At 46.0% G+C, this 24,376-nt stretch overlaps 1 protein-coding gene across 4 annotated transcripts in view; it reads left to right on the forward strand.

Moving 5' to 3' along the window:
• AGPAT4 (1-acylglycerol-3-phosphate O-acyltransferase 4) overlaps nucleotides 1-24,376 on the forward strand; it is an 80,576-nt gene that overhangs the window by 49,634 nt on the left and 6,566 nt on the right. For 3 of the 4 annotated variants that reach the window (XM_077348204.1, XM_077348191.1, XM_077348213.1), the window contains 6 exons: nucleotides 2,949-3,110; nucleotides 5,522-5,675; nucleotides 11,189-11,291; nucleotides 11,695-11,770; nucleotides 15,247-15,445; nucleotides 17,689-17,727. In XM_077348204.1, the coding sequence (XP_077204319.1) occupies nucleotides 2,949-3,110; nucleotides 5,522-5,675; nucleotides 11,189-11,291; nucleotides 11,695-11,770; nucleotides 15,247-15,445; nucleotides 17,689-17,727 (733 nt within the window). The remainder of the gene's footprint in view (nucleotides 1-2,948; nucleotides 3,111-5,521; nucleotides 5,676-11,188; nucleotides 11,292-11,694; nucleotides 11,771-15,246; nucleotides 15,446-17,688; nucleotides 17,728-24,376) is intronic. The other variant, XM_077348198.1, reaches the window with a different exon arrangement.

Raw genomic sequence — 24,376 nt, forward strand, 5'->3', positions numbered from 1 at the left:
CTCATGCTGTTTCTTCCCCACACAGTTTTATGTTCACAGCAATCCCAATATAGATGAGGTTGAGAGATTGACTGGCACAAGTCACACAGCAGACTATGTAGCAGAATGCAGATCTGAAACCAGCTCTCCCCGCTAGTTTTAAACTAACTGCTACACCCCATTAATTCTTAAATCACTCTTGCAGTCCCTTTTGATCACGGTCTGATTCCACTTGGGTGGAAAAGACCAAGGCAGGCCTGGCATAGATCAGACCCCAGAAGCCCCTGGCTAAGGGAATGCAGATTCTTCCAGCTTTCCTTATGCAACTGCAGCATGCCCAGCTGCTCCCTGTCCTATGGTGGCCCAGAAGAGGCAACAAATGCCCCGATTGGCTTTGCAGCTTTTGGGGTGGACCAGGGCATTTATTTTTATTTCTGCAAAATAACACCTCTGGCGCCCCCTCATCTGGCACAACGGAATTAATCCACTGCTGCTTTGTTTCCCGAGGGCACCCATTTCAGAGGGACACCAGGGGCAGATCCAGTGCTGAAATCTGTCCCCCGTGCAGATACAGACTGCTACGGAGCATGCAGCTCCACAGCAATGCCTGATGTGACCGCCGCTATGCAGAATGAGCCTATGAGAGTTAGCTGCTCCCCCCTCTCAGTCCAGCACCTTGTTTGTCCCTGTTGGTCCCATGGTCCTAGGAATAATCTTTTTTAATATCAAAAGGATCTGCAGACAAGAGTAAAAGATGGGAAAAATCAGCATTCCAGTGGTGCTTTGTAGGATACAAGCCATTACTTATAGTATATTCTGGTATGTCCCAATTATAAATTAGCCATTTTCTTACATTCGTATAAGTCATGATTTTTTCCCCTAGGGACAGCAAAGTTTACATTTTTAATTCTTGACTAAATGTTGTCAACTGCAGTTCGTAATGCTGTTTGCTGTATTGGTTAATTTGTCTCTTATTCACCTACTTTTCATGGATCTGTATGTTCAAAGGCACAGTACTCTGATTTCCACTAAAATTCTTAGTTTATGGCTCTTAATACTGTTCCTTAAGCCTAAAGCTTTGACATTTACTTTAATTATTTTAAATTTTTTGTTTTTGCAAAGAAGGATAAAATGTGAAAAAATAGGAACTAGGTCAATTCTTTTTTGCCCTAATAATTAAAGAAAGAAAAGGCCATGTACCTCTTGACAGTAGCTAACAAGGTAACCTCATTATTTAACCCAGAATCAGCTTTGAGGAGGGGATTTGTCATGTGTGGATGGCCATTTTCCCCCATGCTTGCTGCTGGCATGCATTTACAAATGGCTGCAAAAGCTCCTGTGTTTCACTTTGTTCAGTGGCTTAAAATGTTGAAATAAGATTATTGTTGATGAGGACATGTAATTTCCTGGGGAGGAGGATACTGAAATGCTGTACTAGGGCTGAACAAATGAAAAGGGAACATTCATCCAATACAAGAAGTGTTTATTTTCCAATGGTTGCTGAAGCAACATTTCACACAATTTGTGACTCTAATTTCCATTTTGACAGCTCCGTAAGCATCTTAATAACAGAATGTAAGCTGGCAAACAAAGAAGGAAAGAAGAGAAATAACAAAGAACATCCTGAGGCAAAATATCCTTGTTACAATCAAGGCACTGTATTCTGGTACTGAAAGAAGGGAGTTCTTAAAATCTGATGCATGGATGATTTAAAATCTGTCAGATAAATCGAGGGTGATACCAGGATACCAAGGGCGGGAGAACGCTGGCTAAAGTCCTGTTTAAGGGGGCAGGGTAAGCAAGATAAAATCAAAAAAGGGCTCAAATATGAATCCTCACACCCAAGGGTAACACTACCACCCTTACTAATCCATCAGCCAGAGACCAAGAGACAAAGTCTCTCATCCTCCCAGGTCTAAACCCAAGTTGTACTTACTTAAAATTACACTTACAAGGCTAGTTCCAGAAAACAGTTAAACTGGTAGTCGTAGCCAATATTGCCTTAAAAAGCTGCTAATCCGAAGAACAGCACAAATTTAAGTAGAGGGATTTATTATAAAATTGTGCATGAATATACAATGAAAGAACAGTGAAGATAAAATAATAAAGCTAAATAAGCTAAACACATTTATAAACATGGATTCAAGGTTTATAAACCTTGGTTCAAGATCCAGGTGTTACCCAGCAAGGCTCAGTCCAATAGGCTTTTGAAGTGCAAATCAAGGGCTACAGTCAGCATGACCCACCCAAAATCAAGAAATTAGATGTAATCCAGACAAAGGGCAAAACTTGAATGGAAGATTGGACTGATTTTAGGTGACCAATCAAATGTATAGCAAATGATCTAACTTGTTGCTAACTAGTTGACTCAACCAATCGGGTATATTAGACCGGGCACTGCGGCTGCATTGAGAGAGCTGCTGTGCAAGAAAAAGTCTGCAACTGCAATTTGACCTACAACAGACTTACGGTATTCTGCACTTTGTAATAAATGGGGATGAATGTGCTAGGTATTGTACAAGAGCTTGCACTAGCAGAACTGTGCTAAATCCACTAAATCCATTTGCTCCATCTATGGATCCAAGTCAATAACTGAAGGCTTCAGTTGCCACTTATAGTGCCTAAGAATTCATCCTTACTATTCATCCTTACTATTGGGATTTCTTATTACAGGAACTGTTTCCTCAAGAAGCATGGATATATAGCATACTCTCATCTGACTCCTTCACATGCAGCCAGCTAGGTGACCTTGAGCTACACTTAGAGCTGTTCTCACAGAACAGTTCTCATGAAGCTCTTTCAGACTCACCTACCTCACATGGAGAGGAAGCAGGAAATGTTTGTAAGCCGGTTTGTGCCTCCTTCGGGTGGTGAAGGGGTATAAAACCAGCTCTTGTTTCCCTTTTTGCTGTGCCTGTAGCTATATCTGCTTTCCCCTCAAGCATTTTTTGTGTGTGCCTCTTGTGCAGAATGCCAAAGTACTTGCAAAGAAGGAACTTTCCTATATGCCAATCATCGGTTGGATGTGGTATTTCCTAGAGGTAGTTTTCTGCAAGCGCAAATGGGAGGAGGATCGAAGAACGGTCATGCAAGGCCTGCTTAATCTCCGAAATTATCCTGGAAATTTCTGGGTAAATATTGACAATTGATCTACCTGGAGCTCCTGAAGGGGGAAAAGATGGAATGTGAATGTATTAAATATCCATGACTAGGGGTTAAGCCTGCTTTAAAAGTGGGCTAGAAGCTGAAAGCCCCCCCACACACACACGCACAAACCAGCAGTAGTGGTTTTGCCTGCTGCTCTGTCCCCACACCCTGACAGTGAGGGCTGGCATGGGGGGCACAGCTGGTGGCTTGCAGGACACTTTTAATGTGAACATGGCTGTGGTAGCTCCTGCCCCACTCTCCAGATACCGGGGACAGGAGGCTGGGAGTTGGCAGCAACCCCCCCCCCCCCCCGCCATCTGCTCACAGTGGAGGAGGCTTGGAGCCAGGTAAAAGTGAGAGGCAGCCTCCCCTACTGGGCAGTTGTGAGAGTGCAGGACCAAGAGGCAGCAGCTTGTCAGCTCCTGCACCTCTCCTCAATGCAGGGAGAAGTGGGCAGGAAGCACGGAGGGCAGCCCTGGCCCCACATGGGAGTGGGTGGATGCACAGCAGCCTTCATCAGCCAATGTGACAGCTGTGAACACGTGGAGATGGGAGGTGGTACAGTCCCCTCTGATGTGCCATGTGGAAGTGGATGGCCAGTGGCTGCAGAAGGTTTGGCAAGTGTGGCCCCATGAGCACACTTGGGCCCCCCACTGCCTGCAGTTGAGGCCTGGACGGCTGTGGGGGCAGCAGGGCAAAACAAGGGAGAATTCCCCGTGGCTGCCCTAAAAGTAAGGAGAGCCAGGAGCACATCAGGGCTGGGGTAGTGTGCGGGTGGTCTCCTGCCAACTACCCCAGAAGGAAGAAGGTCCTTGGGGGTAGTGGGGCCAACAAGGCATGGAGGAGGTTGGTGGAGGCTGGGCCCAAGTAGGCATGAGGGGGTGAGAGGAGGAGGCACGTGGGTGCCTGAGTCCCCAGTAGCACCGAGGGGGCAGGCAGAGGAAGAAGGCAGAATTCCTAGACCCCTAGGTGGTGAGGGGGCCAGCAGTGGTGGTGAGGGGGCCAGCAGTGGTGGCTCAGCCTCAGCAGAGAAGGCAGGCAGCCTTCTGAGGCCGCAGCAGCCTCGAGGAGGCAGGTGTTGCCTCGGAGGTGTGCTGGACCTCTGATTGGACCTTGGGGGAGTGCCCTCTCCCCTGAGGGCCAATCAGAGGGCTGGCCCATTGTCAGAAGTACTCTGCACATTTTATTTTATATACTAGATATTAAGCCCGCTGTGGGCAAAATACAGCGGGCCCTAGCATGATGGGTGGGTGGAGGGATGGGGCGAAGGAAGGAGGAAAAGGAGAGAGACAGAAAGACAGAAAGAAAGGGAGGAAGATAGAGACAGAAGAAGAGGGAGAGAAACAGGTAGCCAGAAAGAGGCAGATGGAAGAGAGGGAGGAAGGGAGAAAAGGAAAAACAAAGTGAATGCTGGGAGGAAGGGAAGGAAAGGGAAAAGGGAATGCTGGGAGGAAGGGAGGAACAGAGGAAGGTAGGTGGCCTTGGGACCTTCTGCTGGGCCCAGGGGCAGGCTCGGTTGCTCCAGGGCCCGGCAGAAGGCTCGGGAAGGCGGCGGCAGGCTTTGAGGCCTACTGCCGGGCCGAGGAGCAGTCTCGGCTGCTCCAGGGCCTGGCAGAAGACTCGGGACGGGGGCGGTGGGCTCCGCGGCCTACTGCCAGGCCTAGGAGCAGGCTTGGCTGCTCCAGGGCCTGGCAGAAGGCTCCCTGGGCGAGGGGAAGCCGGCCGGAGGACTTACCGCTGGGGAAGGCTTCTTCCTCTGAGCGGCAACTCCCCGGCCGGGCCAGGCGAGGCTGGGCCAACCAGCCAATGGGGAGCCGCGCTTTGCACGGCTCCCCATTGGCTGCTTGGCCCTCGAGTGACACTCGGAGGGCCGAATCAGGAGCCGCTTTGCGGCTCCTGATTGGGCCCTCCGAGTTTTTATCCCGGACAGGGCCCGCCCTAACTCCTCCCCACTTGCCCTTATTCCTTTATTCCTCCTGCTCCTCCGGAGCGGGGGGAGGGTTAAAGATATGATGATGGTACAGAGACTATACAAATGCTGAATATGCTGAAGGATTTGGCTCAAAGAGACACTGGAGAAATTGGCTAGAAAGATCATTGTTGCTTAGATGTCTGTGCTAGGACTTGCTGCATAAAGGCTAGGTGAAGACCTGCAATAGTGCTTTGTAGTGCCTTTTGCTGCCTCTAATCTCTTAAACTAATTCATTTAAAATCTAGGTTTTCTGTGGATTGATACTTATGAGCCAGGTATATTCTTAGGATTTATTTACAAGGCTGCCTGAATTTATATGGGTCAGCAATTGTCATTCATTTACCTCTGTGCCAATCATCTTCCAGCACACAGAAGGTTTTTGTCCATATATCTTCTTTATCAAACTTTTCATTTTGTTTTCAGTTTCTGATCCACTGTGAGGGTACAAGGTTCACAGAGCAAAAACACCAGATCAGCATGCAGGTGGCTGAAGCAAAAGGCCTGCCCAAGCTTAAGTATCACCTGCTGCCACGGACAAAGGGATTTGCTGTCACCGTCCAGTGTTTGAGAAATGTAGGTAAGGAAAGTCACAGGTAAGGAAAGTCTAAGATGTTACTTAAAATCTCTTATTTACATAGCTGTCTATTAATTGTCCTTGACTGTGTGTCTAAAATGCCAGCAGTTCCCTTTGACTTGCACCAGCTGCTAAATCAAGAAGATCCTTTCAGATCCTTGAAGTTACTCTGTTGTCTTCTGAGTGCCTAACAATAATCTCAATGACATGTGATTATTCTCTTCCCGCCTTTCCATTGATATCCCCTCCAATACACTATCTTAGTCATAAAATCTTTTATTCTTGTGATCAAAATTTATGTAACTTGCATATTATTTATGTAAGAATTTGTACGTTGCTTTTCTCCTCAGAGGGGCTCAAAGCTTGGAAGAGGAAAAAAATTGTATCAGTGAACCAGAAAAGTGAACAAAGAACAAGCAACTAAACCATGAGCTGATCCTGGGCTCGTTGGTTGGCTTGTTGGAAGACACAGGCTGCAAGGCTAAGAACCAAAGGACCATGAATATTTTATCTCCAATAGGGCTGCCAGTTCTGAGTTGAGAAATACATGGAGACTCTGGGGGTGGAGCCAGGAGTGGGTGGGATTTGGGGCAGGGAGGGACCTCAATGAAGTATAATGCTCTGAAGTCCACCCTCCAAAGCAGCCAGTTTCTTCAGGAGAACTTATGAAGGTTGCCTGGAGATGAGCTGTAAAACCAAGGGGTCCCCAGGCCCCAACCGGGGACTGGCATCCCTAATCTCCAAGGGCTCAGGCCGAGGTTTTTCTAAGCTACCTAAAACAGGAATGCGAGAAACCAATCCTTGGCAAGATATTATGTAGCTGGTAAAGTTGTTCTTCCTTTTTCTCCTTCCTTCCCTTCCTAAGGCTAAGGATGCAGAACTCCATTTGCTGACCTTCCTCTCTTCTTGACTGGACCATGATGAAGGAATCTGCCCTAAAACAAACCCTGTAGTGTAAAATAATGGCTTAGCGGGATGTCTGAATGCTGGCTTTGCCTAGATGAACTTAGTTTGTACTGGGACTTTTGAAATCTCATGTTATAGTATTTATTTTAGTTACAAGCATATCTATAACTGTCACTTGTTTAAACAGTGTGCCAGTGTTTGTTTTAGTTGGCCACAGAGATGGTATTTTTAAACTGTTCAGGTTCAGTGCTGGTCATTGGAAGATGTGAAGCTTCTTACTCACATCTTAATTACCATATGCAAATATGAGAAAAAGTTTGCAAATATGAGAGCCAGTTTGGTGTAGTGGTTAGGAATGCGGACTTCTAATCTGGCATGCTGGGTTCGATTCCGCTCTCCCCCACATGCAGCCAGCTGGGTGACCTTGGGCTCATCACGGCACTGATAAAACTGTTCTGACCGAGCAGTGATATCAGGGCTCTCTCAGCCTCACCCACCTCACAGGGTGTCTGTTATGGGGAGAGGAATGGGAGGGCGACTGTAAGCCGCTTTGAGCCTCCTTCGGGTAGGGAAAAGCGGCATATAAGAACCAACTCTTCTTCTTCTTCAAATAGCTAGGGGCTTGTTGTGGAGGAGGAGGAGGAACACAGTGTTGTGTAGTGATGACTTTCCCTCCCACGTTATATGAAACTAGTAATCAAGCCCGCTGCAGCTAAATGCAGCGGGCGCTAGACGACGGAGCCTCGGCAGCCGTGCGGAGCGCAGCTGCCGGGGCTCCGTGTGTCAGGGGGCTGACGCTGCGAGAGGCGCAAAGCGCCTCCCGCAGCATCAGCCCGCCGGGCAGGGAGCCCCTGCATGGAGCGGCAGGAGCGGCAGCATGGAAGTCTAAAGTATAATAAATAAAATTAAAATAATATATTGTAATTGAGTGTCCACTCGATAACACTCCACTGGTTTTTGCAGGAAATTTGTTTTTTATGGCTGTTTCTGAGGCATTGTGGCCTGAAAAGGGTTAATAAAAGTGGCAGCGTTTTCTTTTCTAAAATGTCCTTGAGTGTCTGTAATGAATCCCAGGTTTAATTTGTTTTTGGTTCAGGGATGTTCCGAACTTATTTTGGCCTGTCAAAGATTAATAAAAGCGTCAGAGTAGCGCAAATATTGTTCCCAGGTTTTGTTTTTCCTTCCCCGGCACTATTGCTTGTCTCATGCCCGTTCCGGGGCATTCAGGAGGCAGGGAATGGCAACCAGATGCGCGAGAGCTCCACGGCTTTCCTGTCCCCTTCAGAGCCACAGGAACTACGATTCCCAAGTTGCATTGCGAAACCCCCACAGCAACTTCCGGTGGTGCGTCGCTTCCGGCTCAGAACCTCGATCCGGGCGCGAACATTCCAAAAGCAAGTAATGCCAATCCCCGCCTGGCAGCGCGGCGCGGCCTCGTTTCCAGGAGGCGCCCTTGCTCGCCGCTCGGGACCCTCCGCCAGGGACTCTTCGTCCCGCACCTGGGGTGGGCCAGGGCGGCGCGGCGGAGACCCCGGTCCGGGCGCGCCTCCGCCTGCTCCTCCTCCCCTCCATCCCGCTCTCCTCCTCCACGCCGCCTGTTCTTTGTTACAGGCAGCCACCGCCAGCTGCCGCGCGCGCTGTGGAGGGGTGAGCCGGGTCCGAAGCAAAACCCCGCGGAGCCGCTCCCGGATCCCCAGCCGGGTCCGAGCAGCCAGATGCCTTCCCAATGCGGCGCAGGGTGGCCGAGCGCATCTCCGCCACGCCGTCCTGTCCCGCTCAGCCCGAGTCTCTGCCTCTCCGCCTGCACCCGCCACTGGGAGGGGCCGCCGTGTGCGGCCGGCGGAGGGGGGGGGCAGGAAGGAGGGCGCGAGAGAGAAAGCACGCGCACAATGGGGCGCCCTGGGGCTGCTGGGGAAGGGAGGGCTCGGCTGGGGTTCGCGCAGCCCCGCTTAGTCCCGGGGCGGGCCGGCCGGGCCAGGTAGAAGACGGGGCTTGGCGGATTTTCGCAGCTCCTTTCTTGTCGCCGCGTTTGTGCCTCAGGCGCTTGGGCAAGAGAGGGAAGCGTGTGAAATCTTGGAAGTGGCCACGAGGCTCCTCTCTCGCTCGCGCCTCTGTTAGCATGAGCCTGCCGGGCAGGAAGCCCTCGGCAGCCGCGCTCCGCGCGGCTGCCGAGGGCTACCTTGAGGGCGGCCTGACGCGTCAGAGGCGCTTCGCACCTCCCGACGCGTCAGGCCGCCCTCAAGGAAGCAACTGCGAGCCGCGCTCCGCGCGGCTTGCAGTTACTTCCTTCAGCAGCCTAGGAATCGGCCGGGCCAATCGGCAGGCGCTTTGCGCCTGCCAATTGGCCCGGCCGATGGTCTGTCAGGAGGAAGGGGCCAATCAGGCCCGTTCCTCATCACGGACAAAGCCCTCCGCCTGAGGGCTTAACGAATTATTTAGTCCGCGGCGCCCGCGCCGCGGGCGTGTTAAGGATAAGGCAAAGCTTTTTGCTAGTAAAGAGTTCGGTATCATGTCACGTATAGCTGTGTTCTCTTGTTATCATGAAGAACAAATTCTGTTAAGGAATAGGTCTGAAAATCCCCCACCTTGATGGGAGAACAGCATGCCACTTCCCACCATTGTGCGGTGGGGCCCCTATTCCACCACTCCCCACCCCAATGCTGCTGCCTTCAGGCAGCATGCCGGGTTTTCCAGCCCTGGGATTTTGTGCGCGCAGGGCAGCTGTATACGCTGGGGGATTCCCTCCCCCATGAGTACACGGGAAGTGACAGGGCATGGTGCCCCAGCACAATGCCTGGCAGCAGCCCAACATGGCATGCATGGGTCTATGTGTGTACTTTGCTCAGACAGCAAGTTACCTGCGACTGCCATATCTTGTTCCTGGACTCTGGGGGATTTAGGAGGCTAGAGATTCAGATTATGATGCTGTCTATTTCTTGTATGGGGATTTCAGTGGTTTTTATGTTGTAAAGTTGTGATTTTATTGTTTTATTGTAAACCACCGCAAGACGGTACTCCCAAGTGTGGCGGTATATAAAATTAAATATAAATAAATAAGCAACAGGACTTAAACCATCTGCCGGTTTGAAAGGGGTGAACAGGAAGGACATGCAAGTTGGGTCCTCATTTTGGAATGCAGGAAGGGTGGTACCAGTTGTCTCTCTGTCAGACCCTAATTACAGCTCCAATGCTATTGTAATTTTAAGAGAGATAGGTCCATTGAGTAGAAAAAGCTAAAAAAAATGGGATCCCTGCCCTCACAGCACCCAATCCTGATTGGCAGTTCCCAGAACGTCTTGTCCTGTTGTCCAGAGCATAGCTGGATTTGGTGGCTTTTTCTCCTCCATTCTCCTCTGTTTCTCTGTGTCAGAGGAGGGTGAAAGAGAAGAGAGAGACACACAGAGAGGCAGAATGAAGGGAATAGCAGCTGTGAAAGAAGCCACATCAATTGCCCAGGAGCTCTGTTGTGTGTCTCAGTTTTGAAATGCTGCAACCTGATGTGGAGATAGGTTGGATAAGTCAAGACATCCTTGCCACCACCTTAGGAGGAGTGTCGAGCTTTCTGCACTTCTTCCCTTTTCAGCAGCTAGTAACTCATCAGAAAGTGTGATTTGCCCATGTGGCCAGTGGCAATGTTGGCCTAGGGCAGGATTTCTCAACCAGGGTTTCATGAACCCCTTGGGTCTCTTGACAGCCCTGGAAGGATGGGAGTTAATTTTATATATACATTTTTAAAATTGCTAATCATTTATCAGGTGATATGACCATACATAGTCATGGCACCCTGCCCCCTACTCCGGCCAGTAATGGGCCTGGAGGAGGTGGGAAGGGGAAGGGAGCCTGGGGTGGGCATGTATACAGCTGTGCTTCACAACCATATTCAGCACTTCTGGGGTTTCTTGAAGCCTGAAGAATGTTTCAGGAGTTTCTCAGTGGTAAAAAGGTTTAGAAGGGGTGGCCTAGGAGCATGGGCAAGATAGGGATGCAATAGGGATGCAATAATATTCGTCTGTGTGGTCATTTGAAAAAGGTGGGAGTTCTGTGATGGGCGTGGAAGGCTCGAATCCAAAGCAGCATTTCTGTGTCTGCAAGGACTTCCATTCATGGAGTATGAACTTCCCCTCTTCCCCACCTTGTCCAACAGTCTGAAATCCTGCCCCTCCCCCACCAACCTGTACCTGGGGATCTTTTCTCCAGGAACAAGATTTGGAGAGCATCTTGAGCCATCATAGGAGGGGAGGTTGCATGGGAATTATACTCTGCAGGTAGAAGTCTTTGTATTCATGGAGATGTTTAGCTTGTGCCAAGTAATGGTACCGTTGTTCCTTTGCTAATGATTATCACATAGATGAGGTCTCTGGCTTTCATATTGGCTTTTTTGTTAAAATGAAAATGCTTATGGTTCTATTTTTCTAATGGAACTTTAATTGATGAGTTTCCCTGAATTTGTTGAGTGTTACTGAGAGATTACATGCAGCCATAATTCATCCATGGCTTCATTAAGCCAAGCATACTTTTAGCAATGTTTATTTAAGTGAGTCCAGTAATTAATAATAAATAAATAAATATGAATTTGCTATCACAGTGTGGTGTCTTGTCTCCCTTTGTAGTTTCAGCTGTGTATGATTCCACATTGAACTTTAGAAATAATGAAAATCCAACTTTGCTGGGAGTTCTAAATGGGAAAAAATATCATGCAGACTTATATGTAAGGCAAGTATATTCACCTTACTGTTTTGTTTCTTAATATAAATGAATTGTATAGTTTGATGGTAACCAAAATAGGTCCCAAATACATCCAAAATTAACAAATACATTTTACAGTGGATTTGACTGATTTATGCTTGAACAAGTATGTATGAAAATGACATCAGTAAATAAAAATTAAAATCCTTTAAAAACAGTTAACGAACATTAACTGCACCCAACATTAACTTCACCCAACTGCCATCATAACTATATAATAGAGCAACTGGAAAACATTTCCCCAGATTTTAAGTTTTCATGCAGATATTTCCCTAAGCCTTGTCCTATACTAGTTTCATTTTTCTTGGATTGTTGCTGTGAATAAGTAGCTTTGTTTTCACAGCACTATCTCCTCTGTTATAACTTGTAGGAGGATTCCATTAGAGGAAGTCCCAGAAGATGAGCAGGAATGTTCTAATTGGCTTCACAAACTCTATCAAGAGAAGGTTGGTTCATTGGGTTCTGTTATGATTATAGTTCTGTATGTAGGTAACCATTTTGTTTTACCTGGAATGTATTAATGTATGCTTCCAAGTGTGCTCAGAAAGCAGCCACTCTTTAGAAATTCCTTGTGTGTAGGAAGAGAATGATGGATAGGAAGAGCTTTGCTTCCTTAGCAGCATATGTGCTATCTGTTGTTATTGATAAGACTGAACCGTCAATTCCTCCAATAATCCTCACCAGATTCCAGGAAATTCCAAGGCTGTTTAATGAAATTCCAGTTATTATTAATGAAATTCCAGTTGGATAAGTTCCAAAATTAATAACAATTGTTTATTTCTTACATCCATAAAGCATTTTAACAGTCAAATATAGCAATCAGAGCAGAGTCTGCGATAGTCCTTATCAATAGCTGTTTGTAAAAAGAAGCCACTGCACTTAGAAGAAGCCACATGCCTTTCTACACATGTCAGAATTCAGATTGTAGACAGATATGCTGAAGGACTTTACCAGTGATCATCTAACTTATTGCACAATTAGGGAGCACTGGCTCAGAGTGGGGTTTCCAGGTCTCCTCTGGCCACCACTAGGGATGGATAGTAGGGTTGCCAGATTCAAATTGGGAAGTTCCTGGAAATTTGGGGATGGAGGTCAAGGTGCAGTTCCATAGAGTTCTACCCCAAAGCTGATCTCTTTAGCCTGGAAATGAGCTGTAATTCCAGGGTATCCCCAGGTCCCACCTGGAGGCTGACATCCCTAGCTCAGCTAACCTCTCTACTTCTTTACATAGAACCATTTGGGAATAGCTATAATATGCAAAGGATTACATCAGATTCTAATCCACAGAAGTTTATAGTAGAATAAGAACTTGTTAGTCTTTAAGTTGCCACAACTACTCTTTTTTTTGTATTTATGGCTATATCTTGTACATTGACCATAGGAAGCTGCTGTAGTCCAAGTCAGAACCTTAATGACTAGCTCAGTATTATCTCTTCTAGTTAGCAGCAATTCTTCAAGGTTTTTCTGGTTACCTGCTTGGTTTGATTCATTTAAAATATTTATTAGTCACCTTCCTATCCTACAGGTACACAAGGTGGCTTACAACAACAATAAAATACATAAAGCCATTTATTTAAAATAAATAATTTAAAATTGCCAGTAGGCAGAAGAACTAAAATTAAAATTAATCAAATGTCATCCTTAATAAAACAGTCTTCAGTTGCCCTCTAAAAGTCAAGAGTGAGGGAGCAAAGCACACTACCCTGGAGAAAATGTTCTATAATTTTGGGGCTGCCACTTAAAACATTGTCTTATGTACCTACTAGGCAAGTTGCTCTGGTCCAGGAGGGCAGTCAAGAGAGATACATCCTGTGATCTTAGTACCTGGTCAGCAAATTACAGCATAGGGGATGATCTCCTTCTAATACCCCAGTCTCAAAACAAGTAGGGCTGCTAAAGGTCACAACCAACACCTTGAATTGCTCTTGAAAGCAAATCAGTAGCCAGTGTAATTCCTGTAATATTAGGGTCACATGATCCCAATAACTGGCCCTGACCAGCAAGCTAGCCACATCATTCTGCACTAGCTGCAGCTTTCAGATGCTCTTCAAGGGTAGTCTAGTCTAGATACACCTAACACATCCCTTCTCAACTTTTTAGCTACTGAGAACCCCCTGAAATATTCTTGAGGCTTCAAGAAACCCTAGAAGTTGCACAATTGTGAAGAATATGGTTGGGAAGCACATACCACCCAGGGCCTCTTCCCTTCCCATCCCATCTAGGCCATTTGGGGAGGTCAACATGACCATTTATGGTCAAATTAAAATTTATTTGGGAACCCCTTCCAGGGTTGTCCAGAAACCCCAGGGATTCATGAAATCCTGGTTGAGGAAGCCTGAACAAAGGCATGGATTATTATAGCAAGATCAGACTGAGAAAGAAACAAGTGCAGGTCACCCACCAGCTGAAGCTGGGTGAAAGCACTTCAAACCAGCTGGCCTCCCCCACTTTCTGTCAGCCAGGAGGCCTGGGAGCATGGTGACCCAGCTCCTGGGGCTGGATTGCCAGAGCTGGTGCTGACCCTGTAATGGAGCATGGACAACCAGCCTTCTCTTGCTCCCCAGTAAGCAGGAGGCCTGGGAATGTGGCAGCCCAGCCAGCAAACTGGATTATCCAGGCTAGCACAGCTGGCCTCCTCCTCTCCCTCCCCAGCTTACCTTCTGGTGGCTCTTCTTCCTTCGATGTGCCTGGAAGCGGCACAGAGGAAGAGGATGGCGGTGGGGAAGACTCACAATTGGCTTTCTGTGGGGGAGTGCCCTCTCCCTATTGGATGCATGTTCACTACCAAGGGTTAATTGGTGTGGGTTTTACTGAGTGCATTGTCCATATACCAACCAAGCATTATTATGGCTACAGGTAGGAGAGCTCTCAAGTTCCTGATCTGGCGTTCTGCTTACCAGGAGAGCCTCCGTTAGGTTAAGTTTCAGCTTGTTCTCCCCATCCAGCCCATTACTGAATCCAAGCACCAGTTTAGACCATCCACCACTTTGACATAATTAGGTGGAAAAGAAAGGCAGAGCTTCTTATCATCTGCATATTGGTGACACCAGAGTCCAAACCCCTGATAACCTCTCCCAATGGCTTCATGTAGATATCAAATCATATGGGGCAGTGGGGGGGGGGAAGGACTGAATCTGGAGGAACTCCACCGGAAAACAGCCATGGAACAGAATTGGAATCTCCTGACCACGCCTTCTAGGATCAACTTCCCAGATATAGAGCTTGATCCACTGTAATATAGTGCTCCTTATTCCCAGTGCCAAGAGGTTTCCCGGCAGAATATCTTAGATCAGTGGTCCCCAACCTTTTTATCACCGGGGACCGGTCAACACTTGACAATTTTACTGAGGCCTGAGGGGTGGTAGTCTTTTGCCGAGGGACGTCACTGCTGCCTGAGCCCCTGCTCCGCTTGCTTTCCCAACGCCGCACACTGGGGAGCGCTGCCAGCAGCAGCTGCGCAGTGCCACACCGAGGGGGAGCCCCAGCCATGGCGGCCACTGGACAGCACCAAAGGTGAGCCGACGGCAGAGTGGCAGGGCAGCCCCTGAGGCAGCAGCTGGGGAAGAGGACGAGGAGGAGCTGCGGACCCGGGGGTTGGGGACCACTGTCATAGATGATAACATCAAAGGCCGATGAGAGATCCATCAGAACTAGCAAGGTCACACTTCCTCTGTCTCTTTCTTAGTAAGGCAACCAAAGCAGTCTCTTCCCAATCCTGACCAAAAGCCAGATTGAAATGGGTCCAGAAAGATATCTTAACAGGAGATACCAAGGAATGAATGTAGGAGTTTTGGTTTGTGGTGGTCTGTCCCTGTACCACATTTGCCTTTGCTGCTAAGTTCTGGCCCCACCCTTGATATCACCTCATGTGATAGCAAATTGAGATCAAAATGTTTTATACTCTTTTTGTTGCTCTAATCAGGACTCCTTTCAAGAAGAGTACTATAGAACAGGAGTCTTTCCTGGCACTCCAACAGTACCACCTCGGCGGCCATGGACTCTATTGAATGGGCTTTTCTGGGCCGTGTTGCTGCTATATCCTTTATTCAAACTACTCATCAACATGATCAGTACTGGCTCATCACTGACCCTTGCTTCTTTCGCCTTTGTTTTCATTGCAGGTAAGTTTTCAGGAATTAAGTGAAACGCAAGAGCCCCTCCCCCCATCCTTCCACACTGCCTTTAGATTAGCTTGTTGAGATAGACATATTCATTTGGCGTGGGGAAGAGGATAGGCAGAGAGGAGTGTCATATACTCGTTGTTCAGCTGATTGTTCTGGAACTCATTTAGGTGTGCTTTCACTGCATTGTTAGCCGTCCATTTGCTGTGACATCCAAAAAGTGGCCTCCTAGACAAATTGGGGCCACATTTGGATTATACAGAAAATTAGAGCTTGATCAAACCTTGAGGTTCTTAGTTTTGTGCTAGGTGAGAGGAAGAAAATAAGAGAGAACATGAGCAAGACAGCAAGATGGTTTGATGCCCAGCCACCAATTCATTGCAGCTTGTTTCAGCTGAAGTCTTGGAGATTAACTTGGTGGTAAGAGGAAGGAAGCTTAGGACACTGCACTGTCATTAGTGCTGCCCAAAATGCAAAGCCGCTGCATTGTCATTTAGCATTACGGTGCCTCCCCCAAAAGACTCCCTGACTTTTTCCGTAGGCAGGCATTGTTACTTTAATTAAGTGATATTGGGCAACTGGAATTCACTGCCAAACTCCCCAAGCTATCAGTTTGGCTACAGCTGACGTGCCAAGTGCATTTGGACTTATAGTCAGTACTGAGGAAGTTGTCTAACTTACAGCAAGGTATATATTTGTTAGCTGGCACCTTCTTTCCTTTAGCCACCATGAATCCCTCTATCATCTGAGCGACTGAAGTCTTGTCAGTTGGAACTGAGGGGAAAATATATATAAATTAATTCATTTTATCATAAAATTTTAAGTCTTGTGATTAATAACAAAAATAAACTTCTGTATGAATGCAAGCCTGCTTTTTATTAATCTTTTTATTTCCTGGTTGGCATCTAGTTATTTGCTTGTGATATTTTTTTTTTTACAAATGTGAGACATCTTCCTTAAAGAGCAAGACTTCCTCCTTATAATGTTAGCCATCAGTTTCTTTCCATAGCAGCAGGATCTCTCTCCATTCCTATCCTCCCTCTCTCCTTTTCATTACAAATTCTGTGCACATGAAGCCATGGTTTATAAACAGGGTGTACATGTTGTTACTTCCTGGAAGTCGGCATGCAGGCTCATAGACTTGTTACGGAGACAATGTTTTTTCACTTGCTCTGTGGCACACTTGGGATTCTTCTGGTAACAGTGCAAAGGAGAGTGAGGCGTGTAGAGGAAAAGGAAAGTTGACGGATAGGGGAGGCCAGCTGAGGAATAAATCCCCTTGCATCCCTCTCTAGAGTGTGGCTTAGAAATTTATCTGTCAGTTTCAAGTCATAGTACATGCTGTACAATTCAGTTGTTTCCAAGACTATGGAAAATTCCATTATGTATAGAAAAGAACTGAAGTGGGAAAAGCTCAAACAAAACTCTATAAGGTGGAATATGGAAGTCACTGCAGTGATTTTCACTGTGTCAAAAATGAATATGCTGGCAGGGGCTCATGGGAATTGTAGTCCATGAACATCTGGAGCAGTGGTCCTTAACCTGCGGGCCGCAGCCCGGTGCCGGGCCGCGAAGGCCATGGCGCCGGGCCGCGGCTCCCCGCCTCCCCCGGAGTAAAAAACTTCCCAGGCCGCAAGCTTGCGGCCTGGGAAGCTTCTTACTGCAGGAGGGCGGGGAGAGGGAATCAGGGCCGGGCCGCGATTCGGTCGCGCATGGCGCATTTGGCGCAGAAAGGTTGGGGACCACTGATCTGGAGGACCACAGGTTGAGGATCCCTGAATATGAGAATTCAACTTACTGCTTTTATACTGAAGAGTCTTTGTTATCACTGAGAGGATTCTGAAGCCTGTTTGTAGCACATCTTTGCCGGTCGGTAGACTTATGTTCCATGCAATTCCTTGTTTTGCATTCATACAGATCTGTTTTAATTTTCAAGCTCTCAAAAGCAGTTATCAAGATTGCAGAACCCTGGCTTGCTGATCTCCTTTAAAAGTCAGTGTTCCTTTTCATAATACTGTGACCTAGATTATGTAGTTTAGAGTCATACAGCATTTTTCATGTAGCAGCAAATAGAAATTAGCAGAATATGTCCTTGAAGTTTTTTGTTTAATTCATGGTTTAGTAAAATAGGGGGTTGTTTCAGTTGGTACACAGTGTGCATATAGTCAACAAGACTTCCTGACTTTGCGCTATACTGGTTCAAAGCACTAGTTTACAAAATTTACTTCACTTTGTCAAACCAGAGATTTCAGAATTTGGTCATCTCATGCCTTTCCATTCAGGTAAGACATCCAGTGTAATTTGAAAGCATCCTGCAAGAAATTGGAGTGCAGTTCTCTTGCCTGTAATGCTCAGTTCTTTTTCAAACCATCTGCTTTCTTTTCCAAGGTGCCCCTAATCTTACCTGTCACATTCTGTAGTGATGTTTGGTAGATCAGTGCTAGATCAATACCCAATCTCAGTCTCTGTTAGGACTCAGTAGTGAGCATTTTGTTCAGTACAGCAGTCACAATATAACGAAGTGCCACATTATAATCTGGGTTCTAGTGAACAAGTGTCTACATGCAGCTGTTCATGCAACCAGATTCTTGAAAGCTGTATTGGGAATGCCTCTAGGAGCACAGCTATGTGCTGCTTTCTGCTCTGAGGTGCATGCATTTCTGCCATATTTTTGCATCAAGGGAAAAAGAGTCCTGGAACTTGAATAAGTCAGGCAAATGATGCATGGTTGCATATATTTATTTTGGATCATTTCATTTTGCATGGAACAGCTCAAGACACTGAAGTGCTAGCCATTGGAAATCCTGCCCTGACATACACCTCAGGCTTCTGAGACCCAGTATGCACTTGATGCAGGAGAGCTGCAACCCAGTCTGCTGTGTTTCTTTTAAAGGCAACAGCAGCCAGGGATTTGGGGGGGAGTGGTTGGTTTGGTGCCACATGGCACAGAGGGATTAATCATTTCCTTATGCTGCTTTCCCAATTCAAAGCTCTCTTGCTGATACACACACTGCAAAACAAACTGGTTCCATATGGATATCCGTATGTGTTTCCCTGTGGGGCAAACCAAGAGGGTGATCTCTGTCAGGTATGGAGCTGTGATGCAAACCACAGGTCCCTGATTCCTGCCCACAAGTGTTCGAGCTTATCTTTTTAGCTGCAACACACAAAAAGGATTGGTTGGTTGGTTTCGTTTTTTCCTACCATATAATAACAATAACAGCTGCTTTATTTTTATAGCCTGCCCTTCTCAGTTGGCTCAGGGTGGGTAACAAGAAGGCATTTACAAGTAATTAATTTACACTGATAAGCAGTTATTAAATGCTTTAAATTGAAATATATCAATTAAATTATATAATTAAACCACCTCCTTCAAAACCTTATAAAGGGGAACCAGTTGCTGTTGGGTGGGTTGGTGCTTTGTGAGCAGGGAGCTCATCCAGTGTTGGTGCTTGCACAATATACGCAGTACAATTCTCCCTGGGTTGCAGAAGCCACATTCTAACAGCAGTGTAGGAGCTGTTGGATGGAAAGCTTTGATTCCAGTGTCTGCAGTTAGAATCGCAGAGACAGGAAAGGGTTAGACAAAAGGACCTGAGATGCTGCAGAGGAACCAAGCCTTGCAGCCAGATGAAGATGATGGCTCTGCTTTCTGCCTGTGACTGCTGGTGGACATAAGTAGGTGATCCATGTACTTCGCCGCAGCCCTAACATTTTGCATCTTGCCGGCTATTTAGAAACTGGACGGTGGAGTCTTGTTTGAATGGTGCTTGTGGTCCATTCACTTAATGCAAATGCAGTGCTGAAAGAAAAGGCAACCACCCACCCACTTAGACAGGTGAATTAGCTGTCGGTGGAAGGCGGCTCCTCTTTTCCCAGGGGAACACAAAGTTCTGATACTATGATTGATTCCAGGGACGAGAATGTTATGCTTGTCACCCCTAAAAGTTTTAATTTTTTGGTATGTGATGGCGGATGGGACCAAAATTATTACATTCACAGGCAACTTGACATCAGAACTTATTCTTTTATTGACTGGTCAAGAATAATTTGGTTAATGCCATAAGTGACAGGCCCAGGAAGAGTAGCGTTAGGTATTTAAAAGTAGAACTCAGAAGGATCTTATGAATATTTTAAGACTTATATGGGTATCTGAGATGAGATGCTATGGAATGTTTCCAGCCCATCCATTTTATAGGCAAGAGAATTAGCTGATGTTTACAAAGGAAATTAAGATAAACCCCAAGCTCTGCATGACTACAGTTAGTACATGGCATAATGTTACAGTAAAAGTTGCATCTATTCATTTTCGGGGGGGGGGGGGGATAATGGAAAGGGTATGCAGTTATATTCCTCTGTGTATTGTAAACTTAATATTCCAGCAGAGTCTGCTCAAAGTTTTTAAAGTCATCATCTCTGCTGTTGATTATAGCTAAATGATACAAGGAATGATCAGTTAGGCAATTACAGACAGAAAGAATGCTGCTTGTATCCTTATACATGTTGCATGTATCGCTGCATGCTTAGTGCATGCAGGTTAGCCGAAACAACCTTGAAAGAGCTGCCCTTTAAGACTTTCAAGCAATTGTCAATTATAATTACTGAGTCTTCTCCCAATAAAAATATGCAGAAAACCATGTAGCAGTGTTTTGCAGAGAAGAGATCAATAGCCAATTTACACAGTTGTGGCCAGGTCGGGCAAATGTGCTTCCTAGTCTGACCCCTTCCTTCCCCACCACAGGCCTTCTGCCTTAGAGGGGTTAAGCTTCAGGTGACGCTGCTCTAACCACCCAGCTATGGCTTCCAAACACCTGGCAAATGTATCCCGGGGGGAGGGGGAGTCCGGGCAACCGTCCATGAGGAGATAAGATCTGGGTGTCACCTGCATACTGAAGACAACCCGGTCCATACCTCAGCTGGGTCATAGGATGCATAAAGATGTTAAATAGTGACTTTAAATTAGTATAATAGACAACAATACCAGACAAACCCAGTTCTGTTATCAGGGAGCTTATGGAATAATCTTCCTCCAACTGAGCAATGCATCTGTAAGCAGGTTACAGCCTTCCAAGTCTATTGGAATCAATTTGCTTAGAAGGGGGGAACTCTGATTAGGACTTCACTGTAATCAGCCCATTCATTGGAACAGGGCTAATTGGGCTGGAAGAAATCTTCAAATGTTCCTCAGTTGAGTGGTAGAATTGCACAGTTGGCAATACCTGCCTCAAGGCATCCCCTTAAAAAGCCAAAGATTCCATGTAATTAAACATAATGTTTAATAAAAATAAAATATAAGTAATGCTTCTCCATGTAGGAAGGGGAAGCTGCTTTTTTAAAAAAACCAAACCTTTATTTATACCCAACCTTGAGATCCAGTTTGGTATAGTGGTTAGGAGTATGGACTTCTAATCTGGCAAGCCGGGTTCAATTCTGTGCTCCCCCACATGCAACCAGCTGGGTGACCTTGGGCTCGCCATGGCACTGATAAAACTGTTCTGACTGAGCAGTGATATCAGGGCTCTCTCAGCCTCACCCACCTCACAGGGTGTATGTTATGGGGAGAGGAAAGCAGCTTTGAAACTCCTTCAGGTAGAGAAAAGCAGCATATAAGAACCAACTCTTCTTTTCATTCCATTGGGGACCTAAAGCAGACTATGTTATTGTCCTGTCTTCCATTTTATCCTCACATTAGCCCTGCGAGGTAAACTAGGTTGAGAGTCATTCAGTGAGTCTCCATGGTAGAGGGGGGTTTTCAACCCGGGTCTCCCAGATCCTAGTCCAACTCTCTGAACCACTCCACCACATTGTCTCTCAGTATGAAGCAGAATTTTATTTCTATAGCTGCATGTGTAAAACATAAGAGTCATATTGAATGCCTATTTGCATCTGGCTCCAGAGTCCAGTTTTCTGGGTGGAGGGGGCTGGGGATGTAGACTCAGTTCTACCTCTTAGCATCCATCTAGAGAAAGATTAATAGCATGACTTTGTCGTGTGCATAAGCTAGTGTTCAGAATCTAAATCTAAAGCTCTGAGAGTTTCAGAAGAGATGGCCTTACATGTTGGGCAAAATCAGCTCAAGAAACTCCCAATCACGTGAGGACTGATGTTACAGGTTGGGCAGGTTGAATGGTAGGACTGGACTGATTCCTTCATTTATGCTAGTCTGGTATCCTCACTTACTAGGAAATGTGATAGAAGATTGGCAGCTGCATAAAGATGATTTACCCAGCCTTATTCTCTAGTGCCCATCCCATAGTGGCTTTTAGGGCCAAACTGGATGTACTTGTTTTTAAAAAGCTGCATCCAGATCGCCCTCAGCCACTTAACAGCTGTAGAAAATGGCTTTTATAAAATAAAGGAGAGCCAACATGGGGCTTGGAATGGAGGGAGGGGTGATTTCCTCATTTTGGGTACTCCACATCTGGAATTTTCTCTATGTAGAACAGCAAGCATGGGGAAACTCCTCCTCTCAGTACCATTTCAATGAAGGAAAACATCTTGGAGCCTTTCTTCCCACTAGGATGGTGTTCTGAGCCCAAAGATTATTTTAATTTTTAACAGCCATTCTCTGCAGCTGCCATGTGGCTGCTAGGAACCCAGACCAGACTTTTCAGAAGAAGAGCTGTTTTTATATCCCACCTTACACTACTCATAGGAGTCTCAAAGTGATTTACAATTGCCTTCCCTTCCTGTCCCCATAACAGAACCCTGTGCAGACGGGTAGAGCTGAGAAAGCTCTGGCAGGACTGTGAAAACAGCTTTGACAGAACTATAATTAGCCCAAGGTCACCCAGCTGGCTGCATGTGGAGGAGAGGGGAACCAAACCTGGCTCTCCAAATTAGAGGCCACCACTCTTAACCACCAAGCACATAGATCCTTCGAGTGTCCAAAATTTAAATTAATTATTTTTCAATTTATCCTTTGGCTGCTATGATGGGGATTTTTGCATATCTCAGTTTATCAGTGGTACAAACTGACAGTGGGGAGCAAGTTACAATATAAGCAACAGTAGTAAGTTTTTCGGATCATGCCTACTACTGCAAGTTGTCCTTCTGGATTGTTCTTACACGAAGTTGTCAGGCTTTCCTTCTGATAACATGAACTATTTCTGAGGAACCTGCAAGAAACCACCTAGAAAAATCTTTTTAAGATTCTTCTTACCATGCAAAATAAGCTACCAAATTAATCTAAAATAGCAAGCATCCATGTCCAGAGTAAGAAAAAACAAACATATTACTTTTCATCCACAGTGTCCAGAAGTGTATCATTTTCCACTGCTAAGGTGTTTTGTGACAAGTTATCACTATCTGCCTCCTACTACTTTTTTTTTTTTTACTGGAAATCCAGGGGAAAGAAGAGAATCAAAATATTAATTCAAAATATTAATTAATGCTGTGCTTTCACTTCTTTGAAGTTTAGATATAAGGTGATTTTTCATAAAAGTGTAGTATCAAATGGTGTTCTTGACTGCTTATTGAATTTAACAATATAGGAATAGGTTTTGAGTAAGATGTTTGCAGGTCCTGGAAATAGTTTCTGTAGAAACAAAGAGTTTTCTTTTGATGTGTATCCTACTAATTAATTCCAAAGGTTATGCTGGGCTCAGCAACAACTGCATGTGCTCCACTGATCTCGGATTGAAACTTGTACTGCTTCATCTGCCTTTGTCTCAGTGGTATAGCCTGTTTTGTTGGCAAGTAATTTCAATGAGGCAGCAGAGTCAAGTTATAGGACAAGCTCCTCCCTCTTTGGAATGGCCTGCTGCACTGCTACTCTGGAAATTGGCCCACATACCTAGGCCCATTCTGCACAACTTAACAGTTGCTGAAGTCATTCAGTTTGTAAATGCTATAATTTTAGTGTTCCGCATGACGTCGCCAACAAACCGCAAAACTCCTGTCAAACTCCAGCAACATTCGAAATCTTATTGCGCTTCGGGGAATCGTAAAAAGTGGATTCCCCTCAAAAGAAGCACAATCCGCAACACATCAGCAAAAGACATGTGCATTCTCAAAATAGCGGTAGAAAGAATATAGCTCCCCCTCACTAGCTCCCCCTCCTGAGCTTCCGGAGACGGGATCGCCACCCCCCCCCCAATAAATCGCTGAAAGCAATGAATAAGCGAGCACGAGGCTTCTTTGGCTGAGGTCCCCTCTCAAGCAATTCAGAAGTGCTTAACAGTAAAACAAAGCTCGCTTCTGCAATTGTCTTTAAACTTTCCAAACACAATACAGCCCCCAGTTTGACACTGCCCGTAATTTCGCCCAGAAGTTGCACCCATCACAGACAAAAAAAATTTTTTTTACTTGAAGAGTGTGTAAACAATTAAGTGCAAGCTCCAACGCCAGCGAAAAAGGCCTTTCTGAGACAATGAATGAACAAATATTCATTGCTACTGGTGTTTTCGGGTTTTTAAAAAACAGTTTTTAAAGGGAAAGGGGCTTTTCGTGAGCATGAATACAACAGTTCATTGGCTGTTCTGTTTGATTGACAGCCAGGGGCAGGCAGAAGCGCAAAAAAAAAAAATAGCCTCCTTAGTTGTGATTCCGGCAAGAGCAGAAACCTGTGGGGAATAAATAGACTGCTACTGGGGAGTCTCTTGCTACTATTCTGCTAAAATTTCAGGTGTGCAGAATGACAAAATTCCACTATTAAATATAGCGTTTCCGCATACCACAAACATTTGGCAACATTGGCCGTTGTGCGGAATGGACCCTAGAGTTCCTCTTGGCTGCAATCCAGGTGAAGTTAGTTATGACTAAATGCTACTGGGAAAAGTGCCAGCTAACCTAATCCCATTGTTGGCACATATTTGTCATAGCTGCCTTTAGCAGGATTTGTGAACTTTGCCTCAGTCTCCTGTGGCAGTGGTCCCCAACCTGCGGGCCGCGGCCCGGTGCCGGGCCGCAAAGGCCATGGCACTGGGCCGC

The sequence above is a fragment of the Paroedura picta genome, chromosome 1 (genome assembly GCF_049243985.1).
Source record: "Paroedura picta isolate Pp20150507F chromosome 1, Ppicta_v3.0, whole genome shotgun sequence".
NCBI lineage: Eukaryota > Metazoa > Chordata > Lepidosauria > Squamata > Gekkonidae > Paroedura > Paroedura picta.